Source organism: Crocuta crocuta, unplaced genomic scaffold (genome assembly GCF_008692635.1).
Source record: "Crocuta crocuta isolate KB4526 unplaced genomic scaffold, BGI_CrCroc_1.0 scaffold133, whole genome shotgun sequence".
In the NCBI taxonomy this organism is placed as follows: Eukaryota; Metazoa; Chordata; class Mammalia; order Carnivora; family Hyaenidae; genus Crocuta; species Crocuta crocuta.
This window is the reverse complement of record NW_027529438.1, coordinates 3988031-4002344: the sequence shown is the minus strand read 5'-3', so window position 1 is coordinate 4002344 and position 14314 is coordinate 3988031. Positions and strand designations below refer to the sequence as shown.

Genomic DNA, 14314 nt, shown 5'->3' with positions numbered 1-14314 from the left:
CCCACTCAGGAGTGACACTGAAGGACCACGGTAAAGGAAAAATCTCTCTGTGAAGGAGAAAAAAAAAACTAGTCTTGGTGGACAGTACCTTTGGTTGTTCACTGTCAGGAGTGAGAGATGGCCAGAGGTATAGATCTACCCTGATTCAAGGGCAGTTACTAATGGTTTGGCTGGATGGTCGAGATTGGAAAGCACAGGATTCGAACATCGATGGCAAGGAAGACTGGGGAAGAGATGTTCCAGTGGAATGCTGAGAATGTGCAGGGGTCCAGCCTCTGAAGCCAGGGTTGACCCGGGGAGTGAGGGTTGGAGTCGGTGAAGAAGACACACAGCCAGCCTCTTCAGGTAGACTGCTCAAAGTTATTCTTCAGCTTAGGGTTTTTATATAACAAATGCAAACAATCATGTTTAAACAATTTACATTTTTTGAATACAGTCATAGGACTTAACATTTCTAAGTTTTCTTGGTAACAGTGATTTCACGGTACATGATTTCCACTTCAACCAATAAAATTTAACCAGGTAGTCATAACAAAGTTCTACATATTCTTTACTATGTATGGCAGGGTATCTAAGGATAAGTGAAGTATATTGCCAGAATACATGAGATCACACTGCCCTTCAATTGTTTAAATTCAGTGGGCACGCAAAAACAGGGTATACTTGTACCCGCANGATCACACTGCCCTTCAATTGTTTAAATTCAGTGGGCATGCAAAAACAGGGTATACTTGTACCCGCAGTCATAGGTAATAGACTGTCACAACCCCTTACTAAGAAAGAACAATGTCAACACTAATCATAGATGATGTATGGAAATATTTTACGTGGATCAACTAGAATTTGGTCTCTCCATTTACCGATTTCATTCTTTGGCCAGAACAATCCATAAGTTGCCTTATAGGCTTGAGGTCAGCAGGCAAATATTTCTCTAACACTTTTCTGGGAAAGTCCTCCAAACCTACCAAGTCTTGTTTTTGTCTCTGCTTATGGCATAATATGTATTTTTACTGGCAATTAGACCCATACAAGGAAGGTGAATTCTAGGTCTCTTATAGACCCCATGCATAGCGGACTGTCTCCAACTTTGCTAATTGCTACAATATTCATTAGACAACATCTGATTGAGGGGATGGGCATGATATTTAGGTACATTCCATTCTAGAGGAAGGGGGTAACTTTGGGCGATTCTAGTTTCATATTAACCCTAGACTAGACTAACAGCAGAAGTGAAAGTAAAAGGTACAGACTAAGTAGAGTAGAAGAATTCTTCAGGGGGTTCTTCTGACTGCCTTGCAGTCTTTTCCCACAGGTTTTTCCCTGGGCCTTGCCATCAGGGATGACCTATGTAGTTTCGGTCTCCAGCAAGAATGGGCTCAGACAGTGCATGTCCAGCAAAGGTCTCTGTCCCTGTTCACCCCAGTGCTTGCTCAATGGCTCCTGAATAAAGTGGCCATGCTGACAGACATGAAGGCTCTGAATGAGCTCAACAACATCGATTTCTCTGTATCAAGGCTGATCTGGTTAATGCTATTGCTGAGTGCTAATATGTCAACTGCAGAGACCAACACTTAGTCTCTGATATGTGCCATTCCCTGGGGGGACCAGCCGGACATCTGGTAGCAGGTTAATTACACTGGACTTTTTTCATCATGGTGGGGGGAGGGGGGAGAAGCTGTGTAACATGTGTCCTTGCTGGAATAGTCATATTCTGGACGTGGATTTGCCTTCTTTGCTCATAATACTTCTGGCAGCACCACGATTGGTGAATTCACAGAATGCTTTACCCATAGTTGTAACATTCCCTATAGCATTGTGTCTAATCACGAACTTTCTTCATAGCAAAGGAAGGGCAGTAATGGATTTAAGTGGGATTAAGAGGTCTTACCACATACCGTATCATCTGGAAGTAAGTGGTCTTACTGTATACTCCATCACCTGGAAGCAGGTGCCTGTTTGAAACATGGAAGGGCTTACTCAGAGACAACATTGAAAGAATGGAGTTCTCTCTCACAAGATGCAATATACGCTTTGAGTCAGAGACCATTATATGGTGTTGCCTCCTCCATAGCAGAGTGTGTGGTTCAGAAGTCAGGGGGTGGAAGTAGAGTGGCTCTTTCACTCCTACACCCAATAATCCACTCACAGAATTTTTGTTTCTCTCAGCAACTTTGAGCTCTGTTGGTTTGAAGGACTTAGTTCCCAAATGGAGAATGTTTCTACCAGTGAACACAGCAGTCCCATTGAATTGGAAGATGAGACGGTCACCTGGTAATTTGGGACTTTATGTACCACTGAAAGTCTGAAATTCCTCATAAATGGAAGTTTGAGTCACTTTACCAGGTAAAGAACCTCAACTATCTGAGACTCTGGCTGAGGGCAGGAGAAATAGGGAATGAATAGTGGAAGCAGACCATTGACATCAATCATGGCTTGACGAATCACAGAAATGAGGACTATAGCAATGTGACGTATTTTCTATTTGCTTGTTTTACATGTGTTTATTTGTCTAAGTTAGCCATTTTATTCTTTTCTTTCTTCCCATTTTCATGTTATCATACAAGTTGTTAGACTTCATTTTTTATTTTTATTTAAAAATATTTCGATGTTTATTTATTTTTGAGAGAGAGAGTATAAGGAGTAGAGAGAGAGGGAGACACAGAAGCTGAAACAGGCTCCATGCTGTCAGCACAGAGCCTGATGTGGGGCTCGATTTCATGAACCATGAGATCATGACCTGAGCTGAAGTTGGATGCCTAACAACTGAGCCACCCAGGGGCCCCTACAAGTTGTTAGACTTCAGTTAACTTCACAATTTAGCTTTTAGGTAACAGAATATTCAGTGAGACTGTGGCTGAGTTCGAGGAGTAACTACTGTAGCTAGAAATGAGCACCATGACTGATGGCCTGTGTGAGGAGCTGTGAAGAGCTCTGTATGAGCGCTGTGTATGGAGTCTGACTGTAGCCTCCCTCCCCCATCCTCACTCCCACATGTAAATATTTGTCCAATTTCCTGGGTGTTTTAAGGCAGGGTAGCAAATTCATACATTAGGAGTGGTCAAGCAGGTAAGGAAGTGTGCAGTGAGAATGCAAGCCTCACTTGAAGTGGGGGGGGGAAGCAATTCTCAGCTTAAGATGATTGTTGCCCTGTGACCATCAAATGTAACTTTAATTTGAATAAACAAACACACATCACGTGAGACAAACAAAAGATATCTTCTAGGTTGTTCCAATCTCCACTTCAGAATTAATTCATGCATTTCTCAAATACGGAGGAGAAACACCAGAATAACGTTTGAAGGAAGCCAAGAATTAGGGTGGTACAGAACGAGGAAGTGGTTGATCATGTTGAATGTTGAGGGACAGGTGCATACGAGGGTGGGGTGGGGACAGGGGGAGGAGGGGCAGAGGGGAAGAGAGAGAATCTTAGGCAAGCTCCATGTTCACCATGATGCCTGATGCAAGGCTTGATCCCATGACCGTGGAATCATGACTTGAGCCGAAATCAAGAGTTGGTTGCTCAACTGACTGAGTCACCCAGGCGCCCTTAGTTTCTTTTATAATATATTGTGCCGCTAAAGTGGTTCAAGATTTTATGTGCTTACTCTAAGATTTCTGAACTTCCTGTCTTACTTAAAGGACTATCTCATCTGGAAATTAAATATTCTTATTTCCTTTTGATATTTGTATATACAGTTTTTACATTTGGATTTTAATTTTGAATACAAAATTATAAAGATCTTACTTTATTTTCTTCCAGACATATGTCAATGATGCTGACATCTTTTATTAAATAACCCATTCATTTACTGCCGAACTAGAATGTTACTTTTATAATATAATATGTCCCCACGCTTATTTGCATGTTTCTGGATTCTGTAATCTCTTCCACTCGTAAGGACGCTTCAGCTCAGACTCCCAACTTTATTGAGTTTTTTTTTTAAATTTTTTTTTGTTTTTTATTTATTTCTAGGAGAGAGAAACAGCGTGAGCAGGGGAGGGTCAGAGAGAGAGGGAGGCACAGAATCCGAAACAGGCTCCAGGCTCTGAGCTGGCAGTCAGCACAGAGCCCGAGGCGGGGCCCGAACCCATGAACCGCGAGATCATGACCTAAGCGAAAGTCGGAAACTTAACCGACTAAGCCACCCAGGCGCCCCACCAACTTTATTGAGTTGTGACTAAACTTCTCCCACCCTAAGAAAGCTATATGGATGCTATCAGCTTTTATTTTCCCTTTTTTGGTATTATGATAAAATACACTTAATGAAAAGTCTGCCATCTTGGGGGAGCCTGGCTGGCCCAGTCAGTAGTGCGGGCGACACTTGATCTCAGGGTTGTGAGTTCTAGCCACATGTGGGTGTAGTGATTGCTTAAAAGTAAAATCTTTAAAAAACCTCCCGTCTTGGGCACCTGGGTCGCTCAGTTGGTTGAGCGTCCAGACTCCTGGTTTCGGCTCAGGTCCTTATCTCATGGTTTGCTTCCTGGGATAGAGCCCCGAGTTGGGCTTTGTGCTGAGAGTGTGGAGCTTGCAGGGGATTCTCTCTCTCTCCCTCTCTCTCTGCATCCCCTCCTCTCTCTTTCAAAATAAATATATATTTATGCTATAAAAGAAGTAAATAAGCTTTAAAAATCTACCATCTTAACCATTTTTTTAGTGTACAGTTCAGTGGTATTAAGTACGTTTGTAATACTGAGTAATCGTCACCATTTTCTGTCATCATAACTCTTCATCTTGTAAAACCAAAACTCTGTACCTATTAAACAATAACTCCTCTGTCTCCCTTTCCCTCAGTGCCTGGAACCCACCGCTCTTTCTGTCTGTATGATTGTGTCTACTCTAAGTACGTATCATATAAGTGGAATCACACAGTAGTTGTCTTTTTTTGTGACTGGCTTATTTCACGTAGCATAGTGTCCTCAAGTTCAATCATGTTGTAGCATAAGTCAGAATTTTCTTCCTTTCTGAATAATAGTCAACTGTATGTGTATACCACATTTTGCTTCTCCGATCACCGATCCACGGGCATCTGGGGTGCTTCCACACCTTAGCTATTGTGAATAATACTGTTGTGAACACGGGTGTACAAATATCTCCTTAAGATGCTGCTTTCAATTCTTTTTGGGTATATATCCAAAACTAGAATTGTTGAATCATATGGTAATTCTAGATTTAATTTTTAAAAAAACCTCCATATTGTTTTCCACGGGGGCTGTAACATTTTACATCCCCACCAATAGGGTACAAGGCTTCTAATTTTTCCACCTCCTCTCCAACACTTGTCATTTTGTTTTGGTTTCGTTTTTTGGTAGTAGCCCCCCCAATGGGTGTGAGGTGGTTTGTCTCATTGCAGTTTTGGTTTGCATTTCCCCAGTGAAATCTATTAGCTTTTATATTAAAATGAATTTGGGTTAATTTTTCTTTTTTAAAAAAGTAGAAGACAAGGGCACCTGGGTGACTCAGTTGGTTGAGTGTCCAACTCTTAATTTCAGGCTCAGGTTATGATCCCCGGGTTATGGAATCGAGCCCTGTGTGGGGTTCTGGGCTTAAGATTCTCTCTCTCTCTCTTACTCTTTCTCTCATTCTGCTCCTCTCCTCCACCCCCCACTTGTGCATGCTCTCTCTCTAATATAAAAATTTTTTTAATAAAAAAATTAAAAAGTGGAAGACACAGCTTGAAATAAATGAAAGCACTCTGGATTTGGACAAAGCTTCTGTTAAAAATCTTACCTTTAATGACTTAGTAAGGTGAAGAAATGACTTGCGGGAGTCTTGTTTTTTGTTTTGTTTTGTTTTTTTGCCATCAGTGACTCCCTCCACCAGGAAAATTTTATATATATCTTTCCACAATCATCTTAGTATTCCAGGACATTAATGGTGTACCTAATGTTAGCATACCAGAGCTAGATAATGGTTAGCATACCAGAGCTAGATAATGAGGTATTAATAGCATAGCTAAAATAGTGTACCAACTAAAGATATATGTGCCCATGTTTGTAGGGGGAATGGAATTTATGCTAATTTGTAAAGTGTAATCCTTTAGGCAAGATGTAGAAACATCTTTCAGCAATTTTTTTCGAGGATGGGAAGGGAAAAGAGAGAGAAACAGGAGAAACAGAGAGAGAGAGAGAGAGAGAGAATTCTAAGCAGGATCCATGATCAGCAAGGAGCCCACTGTGCGACTCAATCCCATGACCTTGGGATCATGACCTGAGCTGAAATTAAGAGTCAGACACTCAACCAACAGAGCCACACAGGCAGCCCTGTAGAAACATCTTTAAAGGACTGGTCCTTAATATCTTAGTTGCAGATCCATTTATGGTTTACAAAGATTTCCGTATACAGGATCTCATTTGATTCTCATAAAAATTAAACAAGGCAGATATCATTTCAGTTTACAAATGCCGAAACAGGCTTACCAAAGTCAAATAACCAGCCATGGGCCACACAGCTAGTGAGTGGCAGGCATATTTTAAAAATTCAGATCCTGGTAAAGAGGGAGTCTGTGTTCTAACCCATGTAAGCACAGAGGCTGATACACAGTTTAGCACATAGTATCAACTCACTGGATATTTGCTGAATGCGTCTTGTGAGCCTATTTCAAAGCTCTTTCCACTGTACTATGGAAGTCCACAACATAAAGCCAAATTCTTTTTTTTTTTTATATTTTTATTTATTTCTAGGAGAGAGAGAGAGACAGAGCGAGCAGGGGAGGGTCAGAGAGATAGGGAGACACAGACTCTGAAATAGGCTCCAGGCTCTGAGCTGGCAGTCAGCACAGACCCCGACGCGGGGCTCAAACCCACGAACCGTGAGATCATGACCTAAGCGAAAGTCGGACACTTAACCGACTAAGCCACCCAGGCGCCCCCATAAAGCCAAATTCTTAACAACTGAAACCAGGGGATGAGGAAGAGGAGTGGGAGGGGGAAGGGATGGGTGAAGGTGGGGGGCTGGGAATGGAAGAAAGGGGATATTCCCAGGAGAATGAGGAAGTTGGAGATGGAGGCAGCACTTCTGGAAATGTCAGTGTTTATTAAACATTTAAGGACATTTGGGGGTTTGAGAAGAAATATACAGAATGTAGAAAAATCCTAAGAATCCCCCTGGGAGTGCAGCCTTCCCCTCCCCCCATTTCCCATTTGTTTTTCCTTTCTGTTTGGTTTTTTAAAAGCCGCTTGTTAAGCCTTATTTGCCCCATCCTCAATTCCCTCACCTGTGAGGATTCTTTGTCTCTCTCTCTCTGTCTCTCCTTCCCCATGACCTTGAGTCCTGGAACAGCGCTCCAAAGCGGTCAGGGGCACCAGTCTTATAGCTGAGGGTTGAGGACCAGGGGTCCCTCTGCTTGGGCTAGCTCTCCATTAAGGATTTAATGGGGGGTGGGGTGGGGAATTGCAAAAACCACATGACGTCATTGGTACTCAGTCATGGGGGGAGGGCACAGGCAAACAAACAAACGAGAATGGATTAAAAAATAAAAAATAACTAACAACCTAAATAAACCCTGAAGGAGAGTCTGATCTGGGGGTTCTGGGTGTTAGCTGGGAGGACAGAGTACGGAGCTGGGCCACCTGATGAAGGGAGGGGAGGAAGGGTCAGAAAGAAGAGAGCGAGGGAGGGCTGGGTGCCGCGAGGGAACGCCAGGTGGCCTGGAGTGGAGGCACGGGGTATCAAGGTCCCTTTCTTCTCAGCGCCAGAGGGGCAGGCACCAAACACACAGTCCTTGGGGCCGGTGAAGGGTAGGGTGAGGCCCCTGGGCTCCCAGAAAGCCAGGGGATGCAGGTGAGGGAGACGGGGCTGCCTGCGGAATGAACTTTGGAATGAAACTTACATCTCAAAGGGTGCTGAGGGCAGGGCAGGGCGGGGGAGCTAAGGAGGAAAGCACCTAGACAGGGAATAAGAGAAGCCTAGGTCCCCCTGCTCTGGGAGGGCCCGGGGGGGTGGTCACTTGTCGGAGTCCAGACCCATCATGTTCTTGAGGGCGTTCTTGAGGCTGGTTCTGCTGGGGGACTTGACCGCAGGCCGGAGCTCCGAGCTCTGCTCATCCTTCCGGAGTTCCATCTCGATGACCACCACCTGAGAGCCTTTGGTGGGCTCCGCTCCTGCCCCCCGACCCCCCGCCCGGCCCGCTAACCGCTATTTCTTATCCTTGCGAGACTCCCCCAGCCCCTTGGACTTCTTTTCACTGGCAGCTTTGGCGCTTCTGCTGTGGTCCAGCATGGCATACAGCACCGGCGTCTGCAGGGACGCGTCACACGTCAGTCACCCTTCTGGTGGGGCCCGTCCCCACCCCTGCTCCCATCTCATCCCTTACTGCTGCCACGTAGCTTTGTGGCTTATCCAGGCCCCAAGTCCCACTGACCTGCCGGCCGCGCTTCGAGTCCTTTGCAGCCTTGTGCAATTTCCCCTTCTCCATGGCACTGCAGGGAAACGGTTGCTCTGAGTTTGCCCCCCTCCATGCCCGAGCCCCCTGGAGAGCGCCTATAGCTGCCTCTTCCCTTTGCCGCCTCCACCTCCTCTCCCCCCACTGGAGAAGTCTCCGCCCCATGGGGAACAGTGGGGTTACAGGGAAGGTGGTCAGGCTCCCCTTACCTGAGCCTCCTCTGCAGGGCCGCCTGTCTGCGTAGCCAGCAGTACCGGATCAGATAGAAAAGCAGCAGCAGCAGCAGCACCACCCCCAAGATGCCCCCGATCACAGCTCCCAGCACCACCCCGTACCTAGTAGGCACTGGGGGGGGGATGGAAAATAAGTAGAGTGAGCAGGGACACGCGCCTTTGGCTCCTAGCCCCACACCTGTTTCCTGCTGTTGGGATGTACAATGCTCAGNCCCTGATGTCTTCCCTCCCTGTCTTTCCAGACCCCCCACGCCCCCCACCCCGGGCCACCTCCTCTCACACCTTTTTCAAAGACATAGAGTGTGACCTGAGAAGTCTTGCCCACTATGTCTGGTGGGTTTTTGACATCACAGGTGAAAGTGCCGTTGTCACTGTAGTCCAGGTTGTGTATGACAATAGAGCCGTCCTTCCAGTGAGGGTCCCCTACCCACTGGATGCGCTCTTTGAAGGTCCCCACCTCATCAATGTAGGGTTGTCCCTTGGCATAGTGGAAGATCTATGAGGAATGAGGGGAAATGTACGGGTCTAGCTTCAGGGTAAGGGCTCCTGGGCTGGAGAGGGCAGTTGGGGGTGGGGGAGACAGTGTAGATAGGCCCTTACTTACCTTGCAAAGTTAGGGTTATGGCTCATAAAGGATTTCCCCTCCTTTGCCCAAGTGCTCTTATCTGTTGTTCTTCGGAGCACTGTTTCCTTAGCTGATCCCAGGGTTCCCCCGGGCACTCACCGAGATAGCGTCGCGGCCCCCTTCGGGCTGGTAGCGCCAGGTAAAGGAGATGTCATCTGAGACCCACTCGCTGGACCAGAAGGAGCAATGCAGGGTCACCCGGGAGCCCACGGCGCCATGGACCTCTTTGTCCGTGTAAACCACAATGGCCTGGACCCGGGGGAGCACTGGAAGCAGAGAGGGGAATCCGATGTGCACCTGCGCCCACTAAGGCATATAGAGGAAGTGAGGCCAACAGGAAGTCAAGGGACAATTAGAGGCCATCGCAAAGCTGGGGCAGAGATGATCAACACTCAACCCCAAGTGTCTCTGGGTTAACTGAATAGCTAGGTGGAAACGCTGCATTGGTTCAAGTTCAGCATGTTCATAAGAGGAAATGAAATCAGCAGTAACAGAACTCTCTTGAGGACTTACATGCAGAAGTTGGATTCTGTCTCCAAGTCTCACTTTCCCTTTGGGTCAGTATTTAACTCTTAAGGTATCCCTTAGATGCAGGCTTTAAAATTTTTTTAATTTATGGTAAGTTATATGGTAATACATATTGCATTCTTTAGAGAAACTATTCAAATAGAGATAAAGCTAAAGTCTTTCTTTATCAAATATTTATTTCTTTATCAAATAGAGATAAATCTAAAGTCTTTCCCTCCCAACAAATTCTTTTCCTGTAGTCCCCTCCCAAAGATGACCACTCTTAATCAGTTTAGTAAGTAACCTTTTTCTACATATCAGGTACAATGTAAACCCAACAAACTCAAATTTTACATGTATTTACATGAAATAGTTTTCTTGTATGTTGCTTCTCTTTTCTTTTTGAGATACATTGCATTACATGGTACTTGGCTTTTTTTTCACTTAAGAATATATATATAATATATATACATATCTGAGGGAGCTTCTCATGTTGAGTCACAGAGATCAATCTTATTTTTAACAGCTGCATAGTATTTCACAGTATCACAAACTCAAATTTCTTGCAGAAAAAAAAATGAAGATAATTAAAGGATGTTGTTTCCCAGCCCAACTGTCCTCACTGCTGAATCCCTCGTTGCCATACAGTTTGCTATTGACTGGGAGGTCAGGGAGGAAGGATCTCACATACTCCTCCAAGAGGAAGCTGGGTACAGAGGAAGATTCCAAGCTCAGAGCTCAGATGACTCTTCATGTGAGCCCTCTGTGGCTTGACCCTCATCACTCTCCTCTCGGCCAATCTGGCCCAGTGCCACTCCCAAGACTCACCCACACAAGGAAGGCCATTCCAGGGAGATTATGTGTGTGGGCTGGCCTTGGGTGGGGGCAACTGTAGACTCTTTTGTTCTAAGGGCGGGGGAGGAAGCAACCAAACAAACAGAGACCCATTGTGTGACCAATGTTGGGGGCTCATGCCATCCCCAGACCCCATAACCCACCCCCTACCCCTGCTCCATAGTCTCACATCTCCCACCTCAGCATGCAAGATCAGTGACTCACTTCTCCTTAGAGCTCTCTTGGGAATCCCAAATGCAACAACGAAGGTTACTCATTGGATCTAACTTCTATTCCTCCTGTTCTAACATCAACCACTGCCCTTCAGCCCTGCTCAGTGATACTATGAGTGGGACAGGTTCTGGAACAGAATTCTCTTCCTCATTCTCCAAGACTCCTTCTCCCCACTGCCTTCACTATGACCTCTCCAACTTCTTATCGTTAACATTTTCTCTGGGTGTCCCAGAAGAGTCCAGCACAACACGCAGAAGAGTCTGGATTCTGGGTTTAGGACTCAAAGAGCTGACAGCAGAGAACCTTGGATATTCTGAGCAATTCTCCCTTCCACTCCAATTTGCCTGCTACTCCTCTATTGTGCTAGGCTTTGGGGGCAGTTTGGAGAAGGGAAGTGTCCATTCAAATAACCCTACTTTTGACTTTCTCTTGCTCACCCAACATCTGCCACGGGGTGAGGAAGGGTTTGGAGAACTTATAAAGGAACACTGCTTTAGATGGACAAGATCTTGGAATATCACAGAACCTCCCTCCTTCTCCTTTCCCGCACATAATAGACAACGGATCCACAGAGAGAATCTGAGGCACCAAGAGACAAAGGATTCGAGGAGTTGGGACCACAAACCTTGGGCTCCTTCCTTGGATCACATTCCCTGGCTTTTCTGTTCAGGGGAACTAAGGTTAAGAACTTCATGCACTGCTAGGGAATGATTAGGTACCAGACCCAGGTGTCTGATCCTGTTCCTTACCACACCACAACACTGCTTCCCACCGGGCACCCAGCATGGCTCTGGGGGCGTGTTACTGGGTCCAGTCAGGTCCACCTCAGGGAAACCCTCTACACTCTTTTACCTTCTCCCTTCACAAAATACCTTTAGTGCCTCCTTCCAAACTGTATATCTTTTTCTCTGACTATAACATTACCTTCCTGCTCCCGCTCACTCTTTGGCTGCAGTGGGGCATGCAGCAAAGGCGTGAGAACATTGCTGAGAGGCGACCTGAGCTCCAGGGTCCCCAGACTGGGGTGGCTCCACTTACCCAAAGAGGAGAAGAGCAGCGCAGCCAGGATAGGACTGGGGCTGGACGAGGGGGCCCCAGGAGCCATAGCTGGGCCAGGGGCTGGGGCTCGGAGCGTCTGTGGGGATGGGAGAGTGGGGGACCAGGGACTGAGCGGGGGGTTCCTGGAATCCGCTTAAAATCCCCTGGGGCCCCAGTATGAGGGGGCTGTCCTGAGCCAGGAACCAATTGCAGCCTGGCATGTGCGGTTGAGAGGTGGTGGGGAGGGGGAAAGGGGACAGGGAGCAGAAGGGGCATTGTGTCCTCTCGGTGGAGGGGTGGGGGGACACATACCACCCCATACACAGAGGGCTTTGTGTCTGCTGGCCTCCCCCTGCCCTAGGCTGGAATGCCTGGGGGGGGGCGGTGAAGAAGAGGGACAGAAAAAGGGACATAAACACACTTCTCTGATGGATAGATGGGCAGGGGACCCTGAATCCTTAGGCCAGGAGAGGGAATTCCTCTATAGCCTCCTTCCCAGAGAACTCTGAAAATGGGATATCCCTTTTTTTTTTCTTTTTATGACTATAGGTTGCATTATAGGAAAATATCCAGGGAAGAATTTCCCTGAGCTTTCCCTCTTTGTCAGGGAATCTTTCAATGCCTCATGCTGCAGTTTAAGTCCATTGCGATTTAGGACAAGGCAACAAAATTGCATTGAGTGCCAGCTATATGTAAAGTATGGGTTTGTGGGTAGCAGAAAGAGGAATCAAAATTAAGTTTCTCCTTGAAGGAGTTTAAAATCTAATTGGGGGGGGCAGAGAAGGGAAGATCAGAGGACAAACCCATCAATACCCAACATGACCAACCATGATGCTTGCCGTAGCAGTGGGATTAACAAAGCGCTTAGAATACCACGGTGGGCACAACCAGATCTGCTTGAGCATGGGCGATAGTTTACAAACATCAGGGAGATTAAGTTATGTAACAGAGGTTAAAAACAAACAAACAAACAAAACATTTAATAAATGAGGTTCAGAGGAAGGGGGAGTTCTGTCTAGAAAGCAACATTAGATATGGACCAACTTTGAAGAATGTGTGCCATTTTGAAGAAGAGAAATGGGTAGTGAAGGTATCTAGGCAGATAGAATAGCAAACGCAAAAACAAAGACATAAGAAAATGTGTGTGTGTGTGTGTGTGTGTGTGTGTGTTGGGTAGGTTTGTGAAGTATTGAGGATATTCAAGGCAGATCTTGTGGCCTCCACTTTGACTTGATTTGGGGGAACGTGAGGGGCATGATAGGAGACAAGTCTGTACAGGAAAGGTGAAGCCAATTGGTGAAGGGCATTAAATGGCAGGCCAAAGAGGGTGGGATTAATAAATTCATCGTAAGAATTTCCTGAAGTTTGGGGGTGCTATTTAGGATTAGGCATGGGAGTGTCCACACCGTCAGAGCTGAGTGCTAAGACAAATCTGGCTTAAAAAATCATTCTGAGACCAGAGTTCTCCTAATTGTTGTCTCCTTTGGATTATCTGAAATAATTTCGTTTTTCACGGAACCTCTCATACTTCCATTTGAAATGTTTTCCCTTCTGGTTTCCCCTTTCTTTCTCTGATCTCAGGCCTTGGATAGACCCTGCTTTTCTCTCCTGCTTATTTTAAAGATAAACCCTGGGGGCGCCTGGGTGGCTTAGTCGGTTAAGCGTCCGACTTTCGCTTAGGTCATGATCTCGCGGTTCGTGGGTTCGAGCCCCGCATCGGGCTCTGAGCCTGTTTCAGTCTGTGACTCCCTCTCTCTCTGACCCTCCCCTGCTCACGCTGTCTCTCTCTCTCTCCTAGAAATAAATAAAACATTAAATAAAATTTAAAAAAAAAGATAAACCCCGGTGATGAGGGGCTTGACTTAATATCTTGTTTGAATTTCAATGTAATTAATTTCAATCAGTTCTGGGACCTACAGGTTAATTTGAGGGGAGAGGCCACTGTTTTCCTGGGAGCACTGTAAAGCCACAGGCTCCTGGTACCTACTGGTCATCTCCTTCCACAGGAGATGGTGGGTTCCATGATTAGTATTGGATTTGGACTGTGGAACTCTAAATATGGGACTTGATCATGAAGGCCACAGGCTAATCAGCAAATGTTCACAGGATGTTGTAGTCAATTACACCTCCCTAACTCTACCTCCCCAGCTGCAAATGATTACTTTCTGCTTTCATCCACCCACCTCTTTTACCTGTACCTCTTTCATGGGGTTGCTACTTCCTTTGTTATATTTATTTACTGATCCTGCTAAGACATAAGCTTCTTGAGGACAATTATGTTTGTGTCTTTGAATCCCCTGAAGCACTTTCACATATTCTACAATAAGTCAATATAAATACATGTCAAATGAATTTATTTAAAGAGGTAAGTAAAGAGGTGTTCACTGGATTTGTTAATGTGAAGCACCAGAGGGCCAAAATAGAATCAATGACTGAAAGTCTGGACGTTTTTTGTTTGTTTA

At 45.8% G+C, this 14314-nt stretch overlaps 1 protein-coding gene across 1 annotated transcript; it reads right to left on the bottom strand.

Moving 5' to 3' along the window:
• Nucleotides 1-7110: 7110 nt before the first annotated feature.
• On the bottom strand, nt 7111-11919 carry MPZ (myelin protein zero). Its single transcript, XM_077760013.1, is given in 6 exon segments — nt 7111-8236; nt 8361-8418; nt 8591-8726; nt 8897-9110; nt 9339-9505; nt 11739-11919. Coding segments are annotated over 6 exon segments (1050 nt in total). The 3' UTR covers nt 7111-7942.
• Nucleotides 11920-14314: the final 2395 nt, after the last annotated feature.